The sequence below is a fragment of the Mya arenaria genome, chromosome 16 (genome assembly GCF_026914265.1).
Source record: "Mya arenaria isolate MELC-2E11 chromosome 16, ASM2691426v1".
Classification (NCBI taxonomy): domain Eukaryota; kingdom Metazoa; phylum Mollusca; class Bivalvia; order Myida; family Myidae; genus Mya; species Mya arenaria.
In genome coordinates this window covers 44,097,293-44,117,382 of record NC_069137.1, presented here as the reverse complement: position 1 = coordinate 44,117,382, position 20,090 = coordinate 44,097,293, and the positions used below count along the sequence as shown (strand labels likewise).

General features: G+C 34.7%; 2 protein-coding genes across 2 annotated transcripts; both read right to left on the bottom strand.

Moving 5' to 3' along the window:
- Positions 1-5,224: 5,224 nt before the first annotated feature.
- LOC128222404 (coadhesin-like) lies at positions 5,225-11,084 on the bottom strand. Its single transcript, XM_052931384.1, has 6 exons — positions 10,871-11,084; positions 10,398-10,559; positions 8,465-8,641; positions 7,879-8,055; positions 5,683-5,853; positions 5,225-5,413 (listed from the first exon to the last, which is right to left on the bottom strand). The coding sequence occupies exons 1-6, from the start codon at positions 11,064-11,066 to the stop codon at positions 5,265-5,267; spliced, it is 1,032 nt and encodes a 343-aa protein (XP_052787344.1). The 5' UTR covers positions 11,067-11,084; the 3' UTR covers positions 5,225-5,264.
- A 4,538-nt stretch (positions 11,085-15,622) lies between these two features.
- Positions 15,623-19,798, bottom strand: LOC128221677 (MAM and LDL-receptor class A domain-containing protein 1-like). Its single transcript, XM_052930277.1, has 6 exons — positions 19,726-19,798; positions 19,236-19,280; positions 18,078-18,221; positions 16,969-17,166; positions 16,112-16,306; positions 15,623-15,849 (listed from the first exon to the last, which is right to left on the bottom strand). Exons 1-6 carry the CDS (start codon positions 19,748-19,750, stop codon positions 15,623-15,625), a joined length of 834 nt encoding a protein of 277 aa, XP_052786237.1. The 5' UTR covers positions 19,751-19,798.
- Between the last annotated feature and the right edge of the window lie 292 nt (positions 19,799-20,090).

Genomic DNA, 20,090 nt, shown 5'->3' with positions numbered 1-20,090 from the left:
CAATAACGTAAATATAAAAACGGTTTAATGGCATTTGGTAAACGCCAAAAACCTATAACATGATATCACAAATAAGAAACACCGAAGAACAGAACAAAACTCCACAAGCAGCACAGTGCATACTTACTATACACAAAACTAGGTATGTTTATGAAGGATTGTTAGGTATCACTATGTCACCCTGTGCGTGCCAACTATATCCCCTACATTTGGCCCCACATCGTACCAAAAAAGGGGTTACACATTATGTTCCATAACTATGATACCCCCAGAAATTGCCAATCGCCACGTCATCAGAAATTTGTGTTGACTTGTACACTAATCGTTCTGAAGCGGTATCCCTGTTTAATAATCCTTGATAAGCATTGAATCGTTTATCAATTATATCTGTAGTGCGTTGTTTGTTGATAATTTTGCTGTTTTATATGCGTCTGGTTTGCAATAGTTTTGTGTGTGTTCAATGAGCTGACCCCGTGCCATTTTATTTTTAAACGGGGTTAATGTTAAAACTTTTGACTTAACTGGACTCGTTTTTGGTAGTTTTTCATATCAATATATCGTGCATGAAATCGGATATCGTACTGTTTTCAAAACGAATATAGCTGCTTGTTTATATAATTAACACTGTACTAAGTACCTAACCATATATATTTATATACATTTATTAGGGTTAAAGAATATAAAACGTATTGCATGTTTACAACCTGAATAAGGCAATCAAAAAGAAAAGATAGTGTCCGGTTTTATGCAATCAGTTGATCATGTTTACGTTCAAAAATGATGCTTTATGTCGAAAAACTAAAAACTTAGGAACGCTTTTAGCCTTAAAACATTTACTTGCGAAGAAAAATATGAAAACTGCAATCGGATCATTTGCAAGCAGTCTTTAGAAGAAAGAGTGGTAATCGTACAAAAATGCGGTAACGCTATGTACAGTGCGCACCTCCCGGATTATTCACACACACAAAAAAAATGGTTTTATCCCACCCACGCTTTTATGCAATTGTCAGCTAATGCCCGAAAGGGCTGTAAAGGGAAATAAGACTAATTGTACTCAGAAAATATGGTTAAAAGTTACAAAATAAATATTGACTTCATTGTAAAATCGTACTTTCTCCCACCTCAGATAAGTAGATCGAATACTTTTACCCTGCTTGAAATTCTTACCTTGCCCACGGGCGAAGATAAAATACCCGTATGGAACCTCTTTTAAATGGTCACCACATTGTTATAACCTCCCATGTTGAAGACTGTCGTCTGTAGTAGCATCATTGAAACCTTGTCCTGTGGCAATATTTAGAATGCTAATTGAATATTTCTCGCTTCAACTGTTACCATAAAACAGTTTTCACGCACCTTCAAGAAATAATACTTCACTCTCCATCGAACTATTTAAAGACCGATTTAACTATCAACATTATCTGAATCACTGCGCGTATATCCATTACAACCACGAATTATCACATATCCATACGCAGTTTTGTTTTTACTTAGCACCAAAAAGTTCAAGCATTTTTACTTAATTTTGTTTAACTGAGATGGGAGGAAATGCATCTATATATATTCACTTTTCTGGAGCTAATTGTTGTTGTTTTTTAATTTCATAGTTAAAAAATATTGTTTGTTTGATTTTTCGTTAAGTTTTGTTGATACTTATTAAACTTTTATTATTATTTATTCAGTTTGTTTAAACGCCTATAATAGACTGAAAAATCGACTCAAATTGATATACGATGAAACTGCAAAAAACTTAAATTATCTCCCTTAAAAATGTTTTAGTAAAATCAAATAGAAGATTAAAATATAGATAACTTTTATTACATTATCTGATGAGTAAAAGTGCATAAAATATATCAATTTTAACAAAAAGTGTTTAATTTTATTTATTTATATTTTACTTTTTGGTACAAGCTGATATGAACAATGTATGAAAAAACTTTTCTGGTTCTTTTATAAACTAAGGTTTATAAATAATTTTGACGAGCCATAAAGTGCTCTAATTAAGGTGCTCTTTTTAATAACATAAATGAACTGATGTGTAACAAGATTTAATGTGCAGCATTATATTTGTCCAATGAGAAGGCAGCTTTTCTGAAACTTTCATATAGGTTAATTCCAGTAAATGGCAGTTTTCTATATTGATTTTCATCTGGTGTGGCGGTAGACTTAAATATTGGCTTGAATAGTAAGATTTAATTTACACAGTATTCCACTAAAACCTTTTAGATTTTAGTATATATCTACACAAAAAAACTTAATAGACCACGAAAACTTTAAGAGTGTAAGTAGCCCACACCAATATTTTTTTTCGCAAATAAATAGAAAGGGGTGACCCATTACCCCAGACGTAAAGAATGTTCAGTGCTTTAATTTATATTGACTGTTATTTAAATATTTCTTAAATAAACAAATGTGAAAAATCAATTAACATCGATAATCAACCATGTGGTGATTACTAGATCAGTTTCTGTAACGCTACAGTAAATAAATCGATATTGTATAAGCTCAAATAATCTCCCTTAAAAAATATTAACAAATATTCAATAATTTATTGAAAATCAATAAGCTCTAATACACCATTTTTTATGTAAAAAATAATAACAAAAATATATTTTTGAAAATAAATGTGTTTAATCCTTTTTTTTTATATACTAATATTATCGATTGTAAGATTTGCAAAGAAAGGAAGTAGTCCCTTGTTCAGTATGAACTAAGGCGTAATAAACATATTTTGGCGAGCCCATTACTGAGCTCCTAAACTACTCGCATTTTCCTCATTTTGAATCATGTTACTGTTTAGTCATCTGGCATAAGAAAAACTTAAATCAAAAAGGATATAATTGAAATAAAACAATCAGAGGTGATTAAGCGTTTAATTTTGATATGCCTATGTATGTAACAATAATATTATCTTATACGTATATATTAATATAGATGACGTCAGTAAGGTAATGAGTCTAATTGGTATAAAACGGCATTCCGAAATATTAATCACGTCATAGTTTCCTATGTAAAACACATAATTGACATGTCTGTCAACCCTACCAAGCGTTTATGCACTAGTCAATTGTACCCACGCCCCCCCCCCCCCCAGACCGGGGATATACCGGGAATAGCCGGGGAAATGGGACGTGTTTTTACTTTCCAGGTGGCCCCGCAGGGCCAGGTGACCGCGGTGGTTTTGTCTTTGTGCCAAATTTAGCGGAAATTGGGCCTTATATAGAGTCTCTGGAGTGCGGGGGCATTTGGCGGGGTTTAACCACCAGTTCGTCCCCGCAGGGCCTGGGATTTTACCCGGGGTTGGCTGGACCGTAAGTGAAAGTCCTCGATATTTCCCGGACTTTGGGGGGCGTGGTTACAATTGACTGGTGCATTATCTTAACAACTTTGTGGCTGGGATATGGGTTAAAGAGGGTCGGGAGCGCGAGGAAAGCGGATTTTTACCACATGTCCTCGTTGATTGAGTGTCAGTTATTGATAAAAAGATATAATTGTATTATATAAAAATCGTTTCAAGATAAATATTTTAGAATTAATACTTTCTCATATTTCAGAGAAAAGGGAGGAAATAAAATGTATTTTGTTGTTAAAGGTTTTCATGTTCGACGTCATAGCTTTCTATGTATTAAATAGAATGGTGAAATAATATTAGGGTATGCAGTATTTTAATGCAAGCTAACGCTTTAATTATTAATATCATACTTTCTTTCATGATTTTCGATAAAATATTGAGGTTTGTCAGTGAAATAGCAACAGAGACAATATCAATTTGATACTAACACTGCAAAATAAGGAGCGAAAACATCAACTTTCAGAACTACTTTTAAAATCCAAACTAGTTGCTCTCCCCTGATCAAATCAAAGCACTTCATTTTGAAACGGAAAAAAAAGTCGGCAAATAAAATATTTTAGATTTAAAGAAATATTTCATCAATTCAAATTAAGAATAATGTGGAAATAAACAACTATCCGTTTATTAAAAAGGACTTCTTGATCTTGAAGCTCAATGTTTGAACATTTGCTTTCATACGAAACAAATAACAGACGAAAACAACTGTTCGAACATAAATAGAATGTTATATCATCGTTCAAATGTATTTCGATGTAATTCGTAGTACGAACTTTCTGGAAAATTCACAAAACAATGTACAGATTAACTGATTTATTTTTCATCCCACCCACGCCCTTATTTTTTCAACAAACTAGCGTGGTCCTCATCATAACCAGCAAATCGACCTGTCCTAAAGCAAAAAAGACTGGTTTCTGACAGTAAGATGACTGAATCATGAACCACACTCTAATACTTAGACAAATGTTTTATATTCAATGGCAATCCACAATTATTTTGCTAACCCAATTGACCTTTCAAATGTTCATTCAATAAATGGCGGCGTAGTGATTTGGTTTAATTGGTTATGTATTCATATTATGGCCCGCTTAAAATAAAAGTGTCTTCGTTATTTATTTGGAACATAGTTGCACTATGAAATAACTTGATTGCTGCTCATAACATATTTGCACTTAAAAACTAGCAAATAATTAACTTTCAACAAGAATATCAGAGAACTTTTTCTCAAAAAAAAAAAAAAACGAAAATAGAAAATTGACAGCTACGCCATCTGCTATTTCATATATAGATTTTGCTTCAAAATATGTTTTTATCACACTCTATAAAAAAAACAAATATCCTCTATAGAATTGCAAAAGCTCACCACTATTTCAATATGCAACGGATTTAAGTTAATTGTTACGTCATGTCCGGTTAGGTATTTCGTAATGTGTTGAAAATTAGGAACATAAATATCCGAACTAATCTGCATTAACAGTACCAGTAAATTAATTTCAATCATCTATACTTTATTTGAAATAGTCAACATGCAAGGATTGAATGTTTATCTATTCAAAGTAGTCGACGGACGATGTCGACAGACGAACGAAGGGCATTGAATGACCCTTGCACTATATTCACAGGTGAGCTAAATATGTATCCGTGATGTATGTCATAAACATGATTATTATGCCATATTCAAAATCGGTTGCAATTCTACTGACATCCGGCTCAGTCACAAGGTATAGTTTCCGATGATACGATGTTCCTGCGTAATCATAGTTACTACCGGAACTGCACGCGCGTATGCGCTTACTTACTACAGTTTAACGGTGAACCAGTCACAATGTGAAGAAAGAAAACAGAAATGAATCTATGGAAATCAAAATCAATCAATTTCCTTTAATAAGTTTTTATTCAAGATCGAAGCAATTAACTATATACATTGGGGTCCATCACAAGGGAGTGTTTCATACGAGGTTCCCGCGCAATCATGGTTGTTTCCGGTACTGCACGCGCGCATGCGTTCACGTGTCCCAGTTCCACACGAGACGCTGCAATCGCCGTTGAACCAGTGCGACCATTCTGGAAATGAGAATTGGATTGTTATACCTAACTATATACCTCTAATTGTATTATTATATAAATAGACATGCGAACACATCTCAAGTATATTTTGTTTCGTGTCATTGATGAATATTAACATTTAAAGATTTGACAATTGGAAACACTTTATATCTTAGCATGTATCTATTAGTATTCAGTAAATTTTCATTAAGATATTTAGATATACGAATGGATCGAAACACACAGAAAAAGTTAGAATTCTTTTTTTACTCTATACTTTCATATACCTGGACACGGTCCGTTCGTGCATTCGTGGGTTTCCGTCGTGTCTCCGATGCACGCCCGGCCTCCTATAGAAGGTGCTGGTTGTGAACAACTGCGCGTGCGCGTTATGGTTCCAAGGTCACATGACACTGAGCAAGTCGACCATGTGGTCCAACTCGACCAATTGCCGTCCACTATTCAGAAAGAGAAGCAAAGAAAACGTTTTTGCATAGTGTATGCTAAAATAATGTTCCTAAAGATCTTTATTACGATATCAACACCAGTACCTCGAGAAAAATAAAAATAAAACAAGAGATGTTTGTGAAACATTATGCCCCCTGAGCGCCAAGTTGCCAGAAATATTTGGACAATTGAATGAAATATGCATGGACTGAAATGACAGCTGATTTGTCATTGGATGCATATGAGGCAGGTCATCTACTGGTCATACCTAATCTTCATGTCAAGTTTGATGACCATAGGTCCGGGAATTGTTGAGTTATCACTCGGACAAGCTTTGGTCTTCCAACAGACCGACCGACATGTGCAAAGCAATTATATAACCCCTCTGCTTCGAAGGGGGGCATAATTAAACTAGATGTTCACTGAAAACTGATACTTCAACTCATGCATTTAGTGACATATAAATTTCTACTGTCTACTATATAAGAAAATAAAATATGGACAATCAGAAAACCTTTTTTCAGCTTACAGTCACACTGACCTTGACCTTTGACCCACTGACCTCAAAATCAATAGGGTTCATCTGCTGGTCATGACCAATAAGCCTACCTAGTATGAGGTCCCTGGGTCAAAGCGTTCTCAAGTTATTGATCGGAAACCGTTTTTCATGTTAAGGTCACACTGAACTTGACCTTTGACCTCAAAATCAATAGGGTTCATCTGCTGGTCATGACCAATACACCTACCAAGTATGAGGTTCCTGGGTCAAAGCGTTCTCAAGTTATTGATCGGAAACCGTTTTTCATGTAAAGGTCACACTGACCTTGACCTTTGACCCACTGACCTCAAAATCAATAGGGTTCATCTGCTGGTCATGACCAATAAGCCTACCTAGTATGAGGTCCCTGGGTCAAAGCGTTCTCAAGTTATTGATCGGAAACCGTTTTTCATGTTAAGGTCACACTGACCTTGACCTTTGACCCACTGACCTCAAAATCAATAGGGTTCATCTGCTGGTCATGACCAATACACCTACCAAGTATGAGGTTCCTGGGTCAAAGCGTTCTCAAGTTATTGATCGGAAACCGTTTTTCATGTAAAGGTCACACTGACCTTGACCTTTGACCCACTGACCTCAAAATCAATAGGGTTCATCTGCTGGTGATGACCAATACACATACCAAGTATGAGGTCCCTCGGTCAAAGCGTTCTCAAGTTATTGATCGGAAACCATTTGGTATTCCGACCGACCGACCGACAGACAGACAGACCGACCGACCGACCGACCGACCGACATGTGCAAAACAATATACCCCACTTTTTTCAAAAGGGGGCATAATAAAAATATGTTTTAAAATATGAGAGAAGCTCGTCGCCAACCATGTTTCGGACAAGTTTTAAGAATCAACCCGAGTAAAAGGAATCAGTAAGCTGTGAATGATAATATTAAGGCCTCTTCAAAATTTAGAAAATAATAATTTGCAAACTAATACTAGTATAACAAAAAGTTCACTGTGGCTTAATGTTAATTAAAATCGTGTAAATTATTTGTATGACGGCTTGGGTTGTCCAAAAAACTTATCAAATGTGCTGTGTAAAAAGACTGAAGTCTTTATTCAATTAAAATGTGGAATTACTAGCTCGGAGTTTTTGGTAACACATAGTTAAATATGTGAAACTGACCACACCCCCTTCTTTTTTTGGGACTTGTGCTTCTGGCATGATTGATGTGTTAAGGAATGAACATACTCTATGTCACACACAATATGGTATACTGACGCCAGAAAACGATATTTTAAGTTCCTCAAACAGTTCTTGACCTCCACCATATGTCGTGGATTTAGCGATGTGTCTGTTCCTCTTTTCAGTATTATCAATCGTTATATACTTTTCAATGTAATGTATACACTCATTGTTGTGTGATGTCACTTCACAAAAACAAATAATTTACTATGTCAGAGCTATCAGCGTCTTCCGCCGTCTTCAATATAATGTACAAACGAGTAAACATGTCCTATGTGTGTTTGTCTCCATACCTACACAGGATGTCTGGGAAGCTGTACAACTCTGAGTCCTCAATGAATTACCCACACAGTTGTGACCCCCGCCAGATGGAGCAGGATGAGTGCATGACCTGTGGCTTGACATTTGACCCGTGCCACAAGTGTCTGAGCATGCGCCATAAGCGCTCCATGTGCTCCATTGTCCATCCACTAAAAAGTAATGCATTGTGATTGGAACTACTTTTTATACACCGAAAACTTACATCATGTGTCTTCTTATAAAGCTTAAACACGTATAATACATACCTGGAATGCATTACAATGTTGATTTAACGAGTGCCATCTCTAATAACCAATCTCCTTAAAATGAAAGCATAACGTTCCCTTCTCTTGATAAATATGTGTACACATAGGCACTTTCAATAACGCGTTGAAGCAAGTCGCGAATTATTAGGTATCTGATTATAATGATATAGTTTTACAACTAGCCTTAGCTATATTCAATTTGACAGCTCTATTTAAAGATATGGCCTCATTTCTGTCTTAATATTTGTTTATATATTATTCCTTTTGGGTTTAAACATAACATATTCAAGATTGACACTAAGACACTATAAACCTGAACACTGGCTGCTTGAAATACGACAATAAGAGTGCCTTATTGACGACCCGGGGCACGTTTGACCTCCATGCGAAGGTGCGGGGTTAGTGCACGTTCGCGTGCTCGTCGCGAGTCCCGTTCCACAAGTGACAGTGCACGTGGAAGTCGACCAGGTGCTCCAGTGACCGTCGACAGCTGTTTAAGAAAAAACGTGTTAAAATACGTTTATATGTATCCATCATGGGGTCATTATAATCCACAATGGCTTAGAAGTGAGGGCGTTCACGTACGTACGGAGGTCGAAGATTCGATCCTTTCAGAGCATGCTAATAAGAAGTTTATACTAATCCATGAAGTCAGTTATAAGCCACTATGGCCTAGCGTTTAGCGCTTACACCTATGGGTGGAGGTCGAAAAATCGAGCCCCAAAAGAAGCTGAACCAGCAGCTAGTTAAACAAATGGTACATATTGTCTGCCTGCAAGGCACTCAGCATATAGGATATGAATCGGGAGTTTTATAATTATCAATCAAGGTATCTCACCAGTCAAGCGGACTGACCCTTAACTAAGAGGGGTGACACAATACAATCAAACACTTTTATAAGTTCACATGAACCACTCTTAAGTTTGTTATCTGGGTTTTAATCAAGCAAAAGTGTCTTTAATGCTGCAATCACACTGATTGAACGTTTGGACAACTTTTTTTTATTTTTTGTCTTGACCAAGCCAATATTTGCGAAATATCTATGGAAACGAGTGATACAAGACTGCTGACAAAAAATTAGATCGCAAATTTTTATATTTAAGTTCAAAACATGATGTTATATGCATTTTTCTTAAACCGTTAGTAACGGTTTAAACCATAAAACATTACTTTTCGAACGGAAATATGCAAATCTGAGATCTGATATTTTTTCATCAGACTTATATCATTGGTAAACAGATATTTATGCAAAAATTTGCTCTTTCCAAGACAAAAAATAAAACAGTAAATATGGTATATCTGTGAGAGTGCAGATTTAATGACAAACTCGGAACATGTGTCTCTGGAGGGAAGCATACTCAAAACCTGTTGGTTGAAAAACTGACATTCTAATAAACCACGCTTGCCATTCATCTTGATTTCGTTAAGTTCCATGAACGTTTCATAATTATATTTTAAAGTGAAACATTTGTATTCAAGAAACCTGTTTTTGCGAGAGCCATATTTTGATTTTACTGTACGACGGTTGTTCTGAACGTTCTTGGACTTACTTTGAATTTCTAAGTTATTAATCCCTTTAAAGTCGTCTATATAACATGAAATATTACAGACCTGCTAAATTTGTGTCTAAAATATTGTTTTAATTTAAACATAAAGAAACCGGAAAACAAATTCATACCACGCAGTAGCTTCGTTTTTAGGTACTTCGGCAATACTACGCGAAAGAAATAGGACATGCTTTTTTCGCATTTAAATGCTTTTGTACAAAAATAAATCAAAAATATATTATATGTTGTAAATGCTTTGAAAGAAATGGTAGAAAATAAAAGAACTACTTTTTTTGTCGATTGATCTGTGTGATTGTTATACTTCTCGTTGCTTGTGTAAAGATACCTCGCACTCCACGTTCGGTCTCGTGCGATAAGGACTTTACGCAAACAACTCGGATTAATACAACCCCACAGATCAAAGCTCCGACAACGTATTCCATTTATATCAAATAAATTACTGTCAAATCCACGTAGCTAATTACCGGCTAAAAATACAATCAAATTTTAAACCAAATGTTCAAATTTATGACCAAGCCTAAAACACAAGTCTTTCGAGACAAATCACACTAATATATGTACTTTCAATACAGAAACAACCATACACATCATAACGTTATTGTTATAAACACAGTTAGTAGATTGTCGTCTGCAACGGTTAGTGGCTACAGTTGAAATTAAAGGTGAAATGAGATATACCTGTCACTGGACAATCCGACATATGGCACGCTATGGATTGACTAGAATTTCCGGTTGGGCATACTCCGCTGATACAATGACGTAATCTTGTACGAGTGACGTCACTTCCGCAAGTGGCCGAGCACGCGCTGTAAGTACTCCAAGGTCCCCAGTGCCCCTCAACTAATTAGCAACAAGAAAAAACTTATGAAAGCAGTTGTGTAGAATATATAGATGAAAAGCTAGAACACAGATAAGTTATGAAAACAATATATATAGCGTTCACTTTCACAATTTGAATTCATTATAAAAAAAAATCAAAGACAGAAAAGGCTTTCACTGATCTTGATAAACCAGCGATGAACAACTACCTTTGTGCACACGTCACGCGATTAAATCCTCTAAGTGAACATCATCATGTTTATATATGGCATATATTAGAAATGTTAATTTACATGACATTTAAAAATAAAAATAAAAATATTTGTTTTTACAGAGAGTAACAGTCTCAACAGTCGTAGATGCAGACGTTGTAGGTACTGTTGAGGTTGGTGACGTAACTGTGGAACAACTTCCTGTTTCTAATGTGACGTCATCAATCGCCATGTCGGAGGTAAATGAACCTCCGGTTGTTCCCTCGAAAAGTATTTTCATGCCAGATCCGTGAGTGTGGATGTCAACACATGCCATTTTCCAGTCGGAAGTTCCAGTATCTGCCATCGAAACATATTTTAAGTATCAGTCAGACTCAACGTTGCTATAACTGACAAGGGTCACCAGTCACTGATGTTTCATACACCTAAGTCAAACCGTGCTCGATTTGTGATCAAGATATGGTCTACCGACCGACAAACAAACATCTAACCGACCGACTTAACGACAATTTTGAACCTTTATGCCACTTTTTTTTTCGAAAGGGGGCATGAACAAATATTGCTTTCATAGATGTTATATGAGAAAAATACTGCTATCATATATGTAACAAAATAAATGTACTGCTATCACAAATGTAACATAATATATATACTGCTAACATATATGTAACATAAGACATATACTGCTATAATATATGCAACAAAATATATATACTGCTAACATATATGTAACATAAGACATATACTGCTATAATATATGTAAAAAATATATATACTGCTATCATATATGTAACATAAGTTATACACTGTTATCATATATGTAACAATAGCTATACAGCTATTATATATGCAACATTATATATATATATATATATATATATATATATATGTACTTCTATATATAACATAACATATATACTGCCTACATCAATGAAAAATGAGATCAGCTCTGCTCTCATATATGTAATATGAAAAAAATAGTTTGCTTACAAAGATTTAATATGAGGTATCTTTTGCCTAAATAGATGTTATATCGCTTCTATTGTGTAGTGAAAATAATTGTGGTGATGAAAAAATATATAAGGTGGTTATGTATACAGAAATAGAATTCCAGGTAAACGTCCAATTTTGTATGTGTTTTTCTCCCACCTCAGATAAGTAGATCCAATAATTTAACCATGCTAGAAATTCTTATCTTGCCCACGGGCGAAGATAAAATGCCCGTATGGAACTCCTTTTTAATGGTCACCACATTATAATTACCTCCCTTGTTGAAGACTGTCGTCTGTAGCATCATGGAAAGCTTGTCTTGTGGCAATATTTAGAACGCTAATTAATTATTTCTCGCTTCATATGTCACCATAAAACAGTTTTCACGCACCTTTCAAGAAATAATGCTTCACTCTCCTTAGAACTATTTAAAGACCGATTTGACTATTAAGATAATCTATATCACTGCGCGCATATCCATGACAACCATGAATTATCGCATATCCATACGCAATTATTTTCACTAAGTACTATAAAGGTCCAGCAAAGAAATCATTTTTACTTAATTTTGTTTAACTGAGATGGGAGAAAAAGCATATACCATAGCCGCTCGTAGATACTTATAATCTCTTTAGTGTCCACGTGTTTGGAGTTTCTGGCCCCAATTTCTCGAAACTTCTTAAGCTTAACGGGCTTAAGTAGCTTGTTTCAATAAGCCAAATTACATACTTATATTGAATTTTGATGAATGAAAACTGGTTTATTCTTACTATCATAAAGATAAATCCTATTTTTAGTATAAAATCTCTTAAGGAAGTTAACAATACGCAATTTATTGAAAACCAAAAACAGGGAGCTGCGATTGATCCTGTTATAAGGGACTTGAGACATTTTTGAGAAATCGGGGCCTGTAGTGTAACAAGTCATCATTGAGACTACATGTTTTATATGTTCTCTTTAAACCTTGTAATACAGATACATATGTCGTGCTAAGCGTAAAGCGAAATAAACTTTAAATAGTACCGGCTTCAGCCAGACAAGAATTATTCACCAGTGGCATCCATGCTTAGCAAAGAGTTGGCTTTAGTTTCAAAAACCAGCTTCAGCATGATACAAGCAATGCCATACAAACATTATACAGTAGTAAAATTAACCGGCAAGGGTTAATGAAAAACTTCAAAGTTTACAGGAAAACTTTGGTATCATACCAGATAAAGACATACATTTTAAAGATAGTGTAAACCTATATACGTACTATTATGTTAAAGGCCTAGTTCAAGTAATGTTTGTCATGATAATCCCCTGCTGTGCATCTCCTGCTAATTGCATTATTGTCACAGTGGTGGCCAATTTCCTGTGTATTCGTTTATTGCATCAGGGCCATGTAGGAACCATTATTATAATAAAACATCCACAACTGCACAGCAGGATACTCAGATTGGAGATCTGATAAGACAATTAGGCAATAAGATTAAGATCAATTAACAGAGGTTGTGTACAAATACACGATTTTTTAAGGGGGCACTTATAGAAGGCTTAAACTAGACCTTTAAAAAAGTAAAAAGTAGTTACCCCCATGCGTGGCAAAGAGTGGGCTGTTGCTCCTTACACCGTTGTGAGACAGATACACGCGTAGGTCACCCATTCCAGATCCGTACATGCTGTACCAAAACGTCAACCTGTTAGAAACCGTAATGTAGATGTAGCGTACAAACAAAATGTCAATCAATGGGTAACAATTCTGTACAGACAACCACTTAATCAATGGGCAAGTATTGAGTACAAACAACCTGTTAATATATGGGAAACTAATAAGAACAAACCAACTGTTATATAATACTACTACTACTACTACTACTACTACTACTACTACTACTACTACTACTAATAATAATAATAATAATAATAATAATTATTATTATTATTATCATAATAATAATGATACTACTACTACTACTACTACTACTACTACTACTACTACTACTACTACTACTACTACTACTACTACTACTACTACTACTACTACTACTATTACTAATGATAATAATAAAAAAATAAATAAAAAAAAATAAATAATAATAATAATAATAATAATAATAATAATAATAATAATAATAATAATAATAATAATAATAATAATAACTTTATATCATGAAGATAACAAATTAAGTTACGTTAGTATCTTCTTTACAATGGGGTCTTCAAAGGATTCTAAAAACGTATTAGTATACATTTCTCATTAAAACAATAACAAACACGAAGGCATTCAACCATTCGCTTTTAAACAAACAATTCTAACAGACAGTCATTCACTAAAGGCGTTCTGAGGTTTTAATGAATCGTTTAATTAATGAGAAAGTATAGAATACAAACAACTTGTTAATCAATGGAAAAACTTTAGAGTATAAACAACCTGTAAAGAAATGGGAAACTAAAGAGTACGAACAACTTGTTAATCTATGGTAAACTAAAGAGTACAAACAACTTGTTAATATATGGGGAAGCTATAGGGTACAAACAACCTGTTTATCTATGGGAATCTAAAGAGTACAAACAACTTGTTAATCTATGGGATATTATAGAATAAAAACAACCTGTTAATCTATGGGAAACTATTGATAACAAACAACCTGTTAATCAATGGGAAACTATAGAGTACAAGCAACTTGTTAATCAATGGGAAACTATAGAGTACAAACAACTTGTTAATCAATGGGAGACTAAAGGGTACAAGCAACCTGTTAATATATGAAAAACTATAGTTTACAAGCAACCTGTTAAGCTATGGGGATCTATAAAGTACAAACAACCTGTTAATCTATGGGAAACTATAGAGTACAAACAACCTGTTAATCGATGGATAACTATAGGGTACAAGCAACTTAAAATACTTTTGTATGCTATAACTGTATTTTTTTCTAAAATTTCGATATCATCGAGTAAAATAATGATAAAATAAGCGTTTTCAGATACATAACCGGGAAGCCTAATTGTTGGTCCGAAAACATGAGCGAGTCACTTTGAGGACTGCTTGAAGTAAGCTTGATGCAATGATGTGAACGTGCATTTTAGATATTAACATCGATATTATTTGTTTGTTTAATTTATATTGATTAACTATTTTATTATTTAGCATGGGCAACATTTAAAATTTTAAATACCGGCCCTGAACGTTATTTTAAGTTGAGTGAATGAGTGTGTTATTTCAGTTTTTTTTTACATAGAAACAAATTCCATTTGTGTTTAAAAAAACAAAAACGATTTCTTATTAGCTGTAAAATATCCTGTCATATTGACCAAAACTCATAATCTGGCATTTAGTCTGTCCATGGAAATTGCTCTCTATCCAATTATAAACGGTTTATTTATAGATCATGTAATAATGTCTGACATTTCTAAAAATAATTACATCGAAAATGAGGCCTGCATTTACCTCTGGTGACCGGTCGCTGTAAATGAAGGTGACTCGAATATGGCTTTCTGATGGTAGTGACTGGACGCCTCGATATACATGTAGTGACCTGCCGCTGAAAAACGTTGGAATGATATAATGTGACAAAGAAAGTGTAAGGACCGTTAATACGAGAAAAAATAGATTAAACTCGATGTGTTTGTCACTAGTAAAAGGAGACATTTGGTCCTATAGTAAATATGACATAAGCAAACAATATGACGTCACAGTGACTTGTCATTGATATTTTAAGCGTGGTACCCACGGTGTACCTGTATCAAACCGTTTTAAAAGTTATTTGCATGTGTCTTCGTGTTAATCAAAATACATTTATATGTAAAAATGCCAAACATTGATTTATTTCCAAATGAAGTATGAAAGTTATTATGTACATAAATCAACAGTTTTGATCAAAATGAATTATTGATCATTTAGGCAATATTATCAAATGATGACGAGATCACGTAGACTTCATGAGTGATGACAAAAAGTAAAGTTATGTCGTACGTACAGCTGCCTGTTGTATGGTCATGTACCGGTCCAGTACGTTGTGACGGGGTGCTTCCTCTGTTGTGGAGCCAATCAATGTTATCCGTTGAATTAACGTTGACGTAACCGCAAATTGACGCCGATTCAAAGTTGCACGTCACCGATGCAGCTTTGACAAGGAACGTGTAAGGTGTATTATCAATGCTTGAACATCATAACCCATCAAATTCAAATTTGAAGTGTCATATGGTTTTAAAAAGAAGTTCGTTGTTTAATATGAGTTGCGTTATGATGTCTGATTCATTTCCATTATGTATAACTTCGGATATTTATAATCAGGCCTCCAACAATTTCTCGTCGTTTTTTTTCAATTCCACTCTTTACATTGAATTATAAAAAATAATAATTTAAAACGGGATTTTATGTATTACCTACAGGAGAAGCGGTTGTCAAAATACCACTATATGGAGTTGTTGCACCTGAACACGTCATCCCTGCATCAATTGTGACGTCATCAATAGCAAGATAACTACTTCCGTTCCTAAGAACGATGGCTTCGAATTCCACTGTGACGTCACCGTTGACAACGTCATCAATGCATACGTCATGCCACGTGCTGCGTCTACCTGTAGAAGAAGAGTAATAGAGCAGAAAACATGAATGTGCATCTGCAATACAGGTTTGTTTCTCGAATATCCTCAAGGCAAACTCGCTACTTCTAGGCGAACCATTTTAGCAGAGCAAGTTAATTATATCATATGTCTTGTTAAAACTACAAACAAATGATATTATCTTAAATATTGATTTTAGCTTTGGCATAAACATTTACATAAAATTGATGACCCCGAAATTCAATACTATGAAAGACTGTCGCAAGCGGGATAAATTAGGTGTGTTGGCACAATCCAAATAAAATGCTTAAACATGATATACACAGCTTCTTGAAGTTTAAATAAAAAAGCTTTGAAACTTGGTACACAGTTTGCCAGAGACAATATACTCAATGCAAGGAGAGACCCAAAAGTCTGGCTTCATACAGTGTGTTCCTCATGTGCCACATAATAAAGCAAAACAGATAAGATTTTCTTTTCGATTCTTGGTACATTGTGTCATTTACTGGTATTAGTATACACAATATGCATTGGTTAATATAATGGACTATTGCATTAGCTCCGACTTTATCCTCTCCAGACATCATGACAAAGTACAGTGTCATCCAGTCAGCCGTTCCCTACAGTACTTTCAGTGCTTTGATTAATATCTACGAGTCAAATACTTTCTCTGATACCTATGCTGGTGTACGATGAACGTCCAGGCTGTCTTGAACCTCCTTTCACAAACATAACCAACTCCATAGGGTGGTCGCCAGCGTTTATAAAGGAGAAACGGACCGTGACGGGTTGACCGCGGGCATAATGGACTGAGGGTGTAGATATCTTCCCATAATGACCATGCACACCGTCGGTGTCCACTACAAGTACATTGCCTGAAAATAAAAGAATTGAGAAAATGAGAAAACACTTGACAATCAATCCAATTGAAAACGTACCTGAAAATTAAAGCAACAAGTAAAGTTTAATATTGTTCCCCCACGGATTGACCGATTTGAAAACTTTTTTATTTTTTGTCTTGGAATGAGCCAATTTTGCGTAAATATCTGGAAAACAGTGATATATGCTTAATGTTTTTCAGCAGTCTTATATCACTGGTTTTCAGATATTTACGCGAAAAATGGCTCATTCCAAGACAAAACATAAACATGTTGTCAAACCGGTATATCTGCGAGAGTGAAGCTTTCAACAAATCAAGTTTATATTCTAAAATACATGACAACAGTGTTAAAGATTACACAAGATAGAACTTAAAAACCAAAGACATTTGAAAAGTTCATGAAAAAATAATGAGAGCAAGGCTTTACAATACAAAATATTGTATTAATTCTTGAAACACCAAAGAAAAGAAATAAGAAACAGTGTTGGGAGTTCAAAGAAATAAAAACAGCCTCAATTTATTTATCTGACTGACGACGCCCGATCCTGTCGATTGGCTAAAAAACAGTATTTTTACTTTGTGACACACATTGATAGCGCACTCAACGCAAGACGGTCGTTACTCTAAACAGTCGTACCCCCTTGTATTGAACACCTAGGGACTGGCGAAAATACTTAATACCTCGGAATATTCGAGCCAAGCGGGAATACTTAGTGTAGTTGATATAAATTGTTCCTTAAAATCCAGTTTGATTAAAAGAGGAGTCCGACCCAAGCAAAATCGAGTCAATGGTTTTGGACTGTATAAACATGAAATGAGTAACGTAACACGCCCTCAATTTATTGCATTCTTAAAAAAGTTTTAAAAATTGACTCATTACCGAGGTCTTCATGAGAAAAGTCTTACCCTGTCCAGCCCTGTTATATGTGTGGTCTGTGGTCGGATTGTTAGATCCGCCTACATGTCTGACTGACCAGTGGAGACGTTGGCTGCTAGCCTGGCTATATCCACAATCTCCGCTCTCGAACGTACATCTCTGGGCGGGGTTCACTGAAAAACAATGTGCGGGTTCAACTGTTGAGGACAAGCGCCAAGATGGCCCAACTCCATCTTGTTGGGCGTAGAGGTACGAACGCTCTAACGCCAAGCCCTCGGCGTTCATTAGCAAAGGTTACAACATTAAATTGAAATAAAACTACACTGTAAGATAATCTGTTCTACAAACACTGAAGGCCCGGCTAAGTATGCGTTGTATACCATTCTATATTGCATAAAATTATGTGTAAATATTAATCTGTGTCGCATATCATTACTGGTTCAATATTATTATCTGTTTAACAATAGTGTGTGTTGCAAAATACTGTGTGATGCATAGCTATATGTGTTTATAATATTCTGTGTTGCTTACCATAAGTGGTTAAATTTCATTGTTTGTTTAACAATATATTGTGTTGCATCACATTGAATGATGCGTATCATTATGTGTTCATATAATTCTGTGTCGCATAGCATCATTGGTTCAAAATAATTATGTGTTTAAGAATATTGTGTGCATAGCATTATTTGTTTCACAGTAGTAGTGTTCACATTTGTCGCATGAAATTAGATGTTGCATGAGAGATATATTGTATAGCATTGTATTTATAAAAACAGTATGTATTGTATAGCATAACATTTAGCATAGCAGTATGTATTGTATAAAATTGTATTTAGCATAGCAGTATGAATTGTTAAGCATTGTATGTAGTATATCGGTATGCATTGTTTAGCATTGTATTTAGCAAAGCAGTATGAATTGTATAGCATTGTGTTTGCCATAGTAATATAAATTGTTTGGCATTGTATTTAGAATAGCAGTATGTATTGTTAAGCATTGATTTTAGCATAGCAGTATGTATGATATGACATTGTATTTGGCATACAAGTATGCATTCCATAGCATTTTATTAAGGAACACAGTATGAATTGTATGAATTGATTAGTATTGTATTCAGCATAGCGGTATGAATTATATAGCAATGTTAAGCATTTGTTGCAGCATAGCAGTAAGCGTTGCATACTTACGGAGGAAAGCTGTTAAACCAGTGGTGTACACAAACAGGAATGCAACTGAAAAGCGAATCAGTATCCTTTTTTGTGGATTTATGTAATGCCTGCTTCCAGTGTTCTAAATCCATCTTTAAGAATTCAACTCTAGTGTTTCGATTGCATCTTAAGGTTATAAATACTGATGCCAGTGTTTTTGTTTTTTCATTAAAGATATGATGCCAGTGTTTTAAATCAATTGTAAGATATACTGATTCAAGTGTATTGACACATGTTTAAAGATATAATTACACCAATAGCATTTTACTTAAAAGAGAAAAACATATGTCTCTAAAGTTATTTTTGATTTTCTTCTTCTGATTTTATGCAAAGGATAAGGAATTTTGGTCCAATCATAGAAAATAATTTTGATCATCGATGTTTTGCTTTGAGAGAACATATTAATACAAATTTACCATAAAAGCTATTATTATCTGTAAGAAATCATTAAATTAAATATATAACGAACCTGAAAGTCCTCCAAATGTGACCATATTTAGGACACCTTGCACAGACAGTCTTTTATCTGCATGAATAGTTAAGAGCCATTATCTCGGATAAGTAGGTGACCTGTAATGTTACTCAATAGGGAAGGTTGGCCCGTCCGTATTAACAAAACGAAGATATGAACAGACAGGTTAATCAATGAATATTAACGGTCAATAAGCTGCCGTTTTCAAGCAATGGAATATTTAACATATCAGCACAACAAAAAAGTATTAATAGACAGGTTGATCAATGAGTATTAAAAGCCAATTAACTGCATATTTAACATATGAACAAAACTAAGACACTTTGAATAGACAGGTTATAATCTGCAGTGTTCATGAAATT

Coding starts and splice junctions, on each gene's coding strand:
- LOC128222404 (XM_052931384.1), bottom strand. CDS start 11,066: ATGGCATGTGTTGACATCCACACTCACGGATCTGGCATGAAAATACTT. Junction 10,560..10,870: donor TGTTGAGACTGTTACTCTCT/GTAAAAACAAAT, acceptor GTTGCTAATTAG/TTGAGGGGCACTGGGGACCT. Junction 8,056..8,464: donor TTCAAGCAGCCAGTGTTCAG/GTTTATAGTGTC, acceptor ATTACTTTTTAG/TGGATGGACAATGGAGCACA.
- LOC128221677 (XM_052930277.1), bottom strand. CDS start 19,750: ATGGTCACATTTGGAGGACTTTCAG. Junction 19,281..19,725: donor CACATTTGGAGGACTTTCAG/GTTCGTTATATA, acceptor TTCGCTTTTCAG/TTGCATTCCTGTTTGTGTAC. Junction 15,850..16,111: donor GACAACCGCTTCTCCTGTAG/GTAATACATAAA, acceptor TCCTTGTCAAAG/CTGCATCGGTGACGTGCAAC.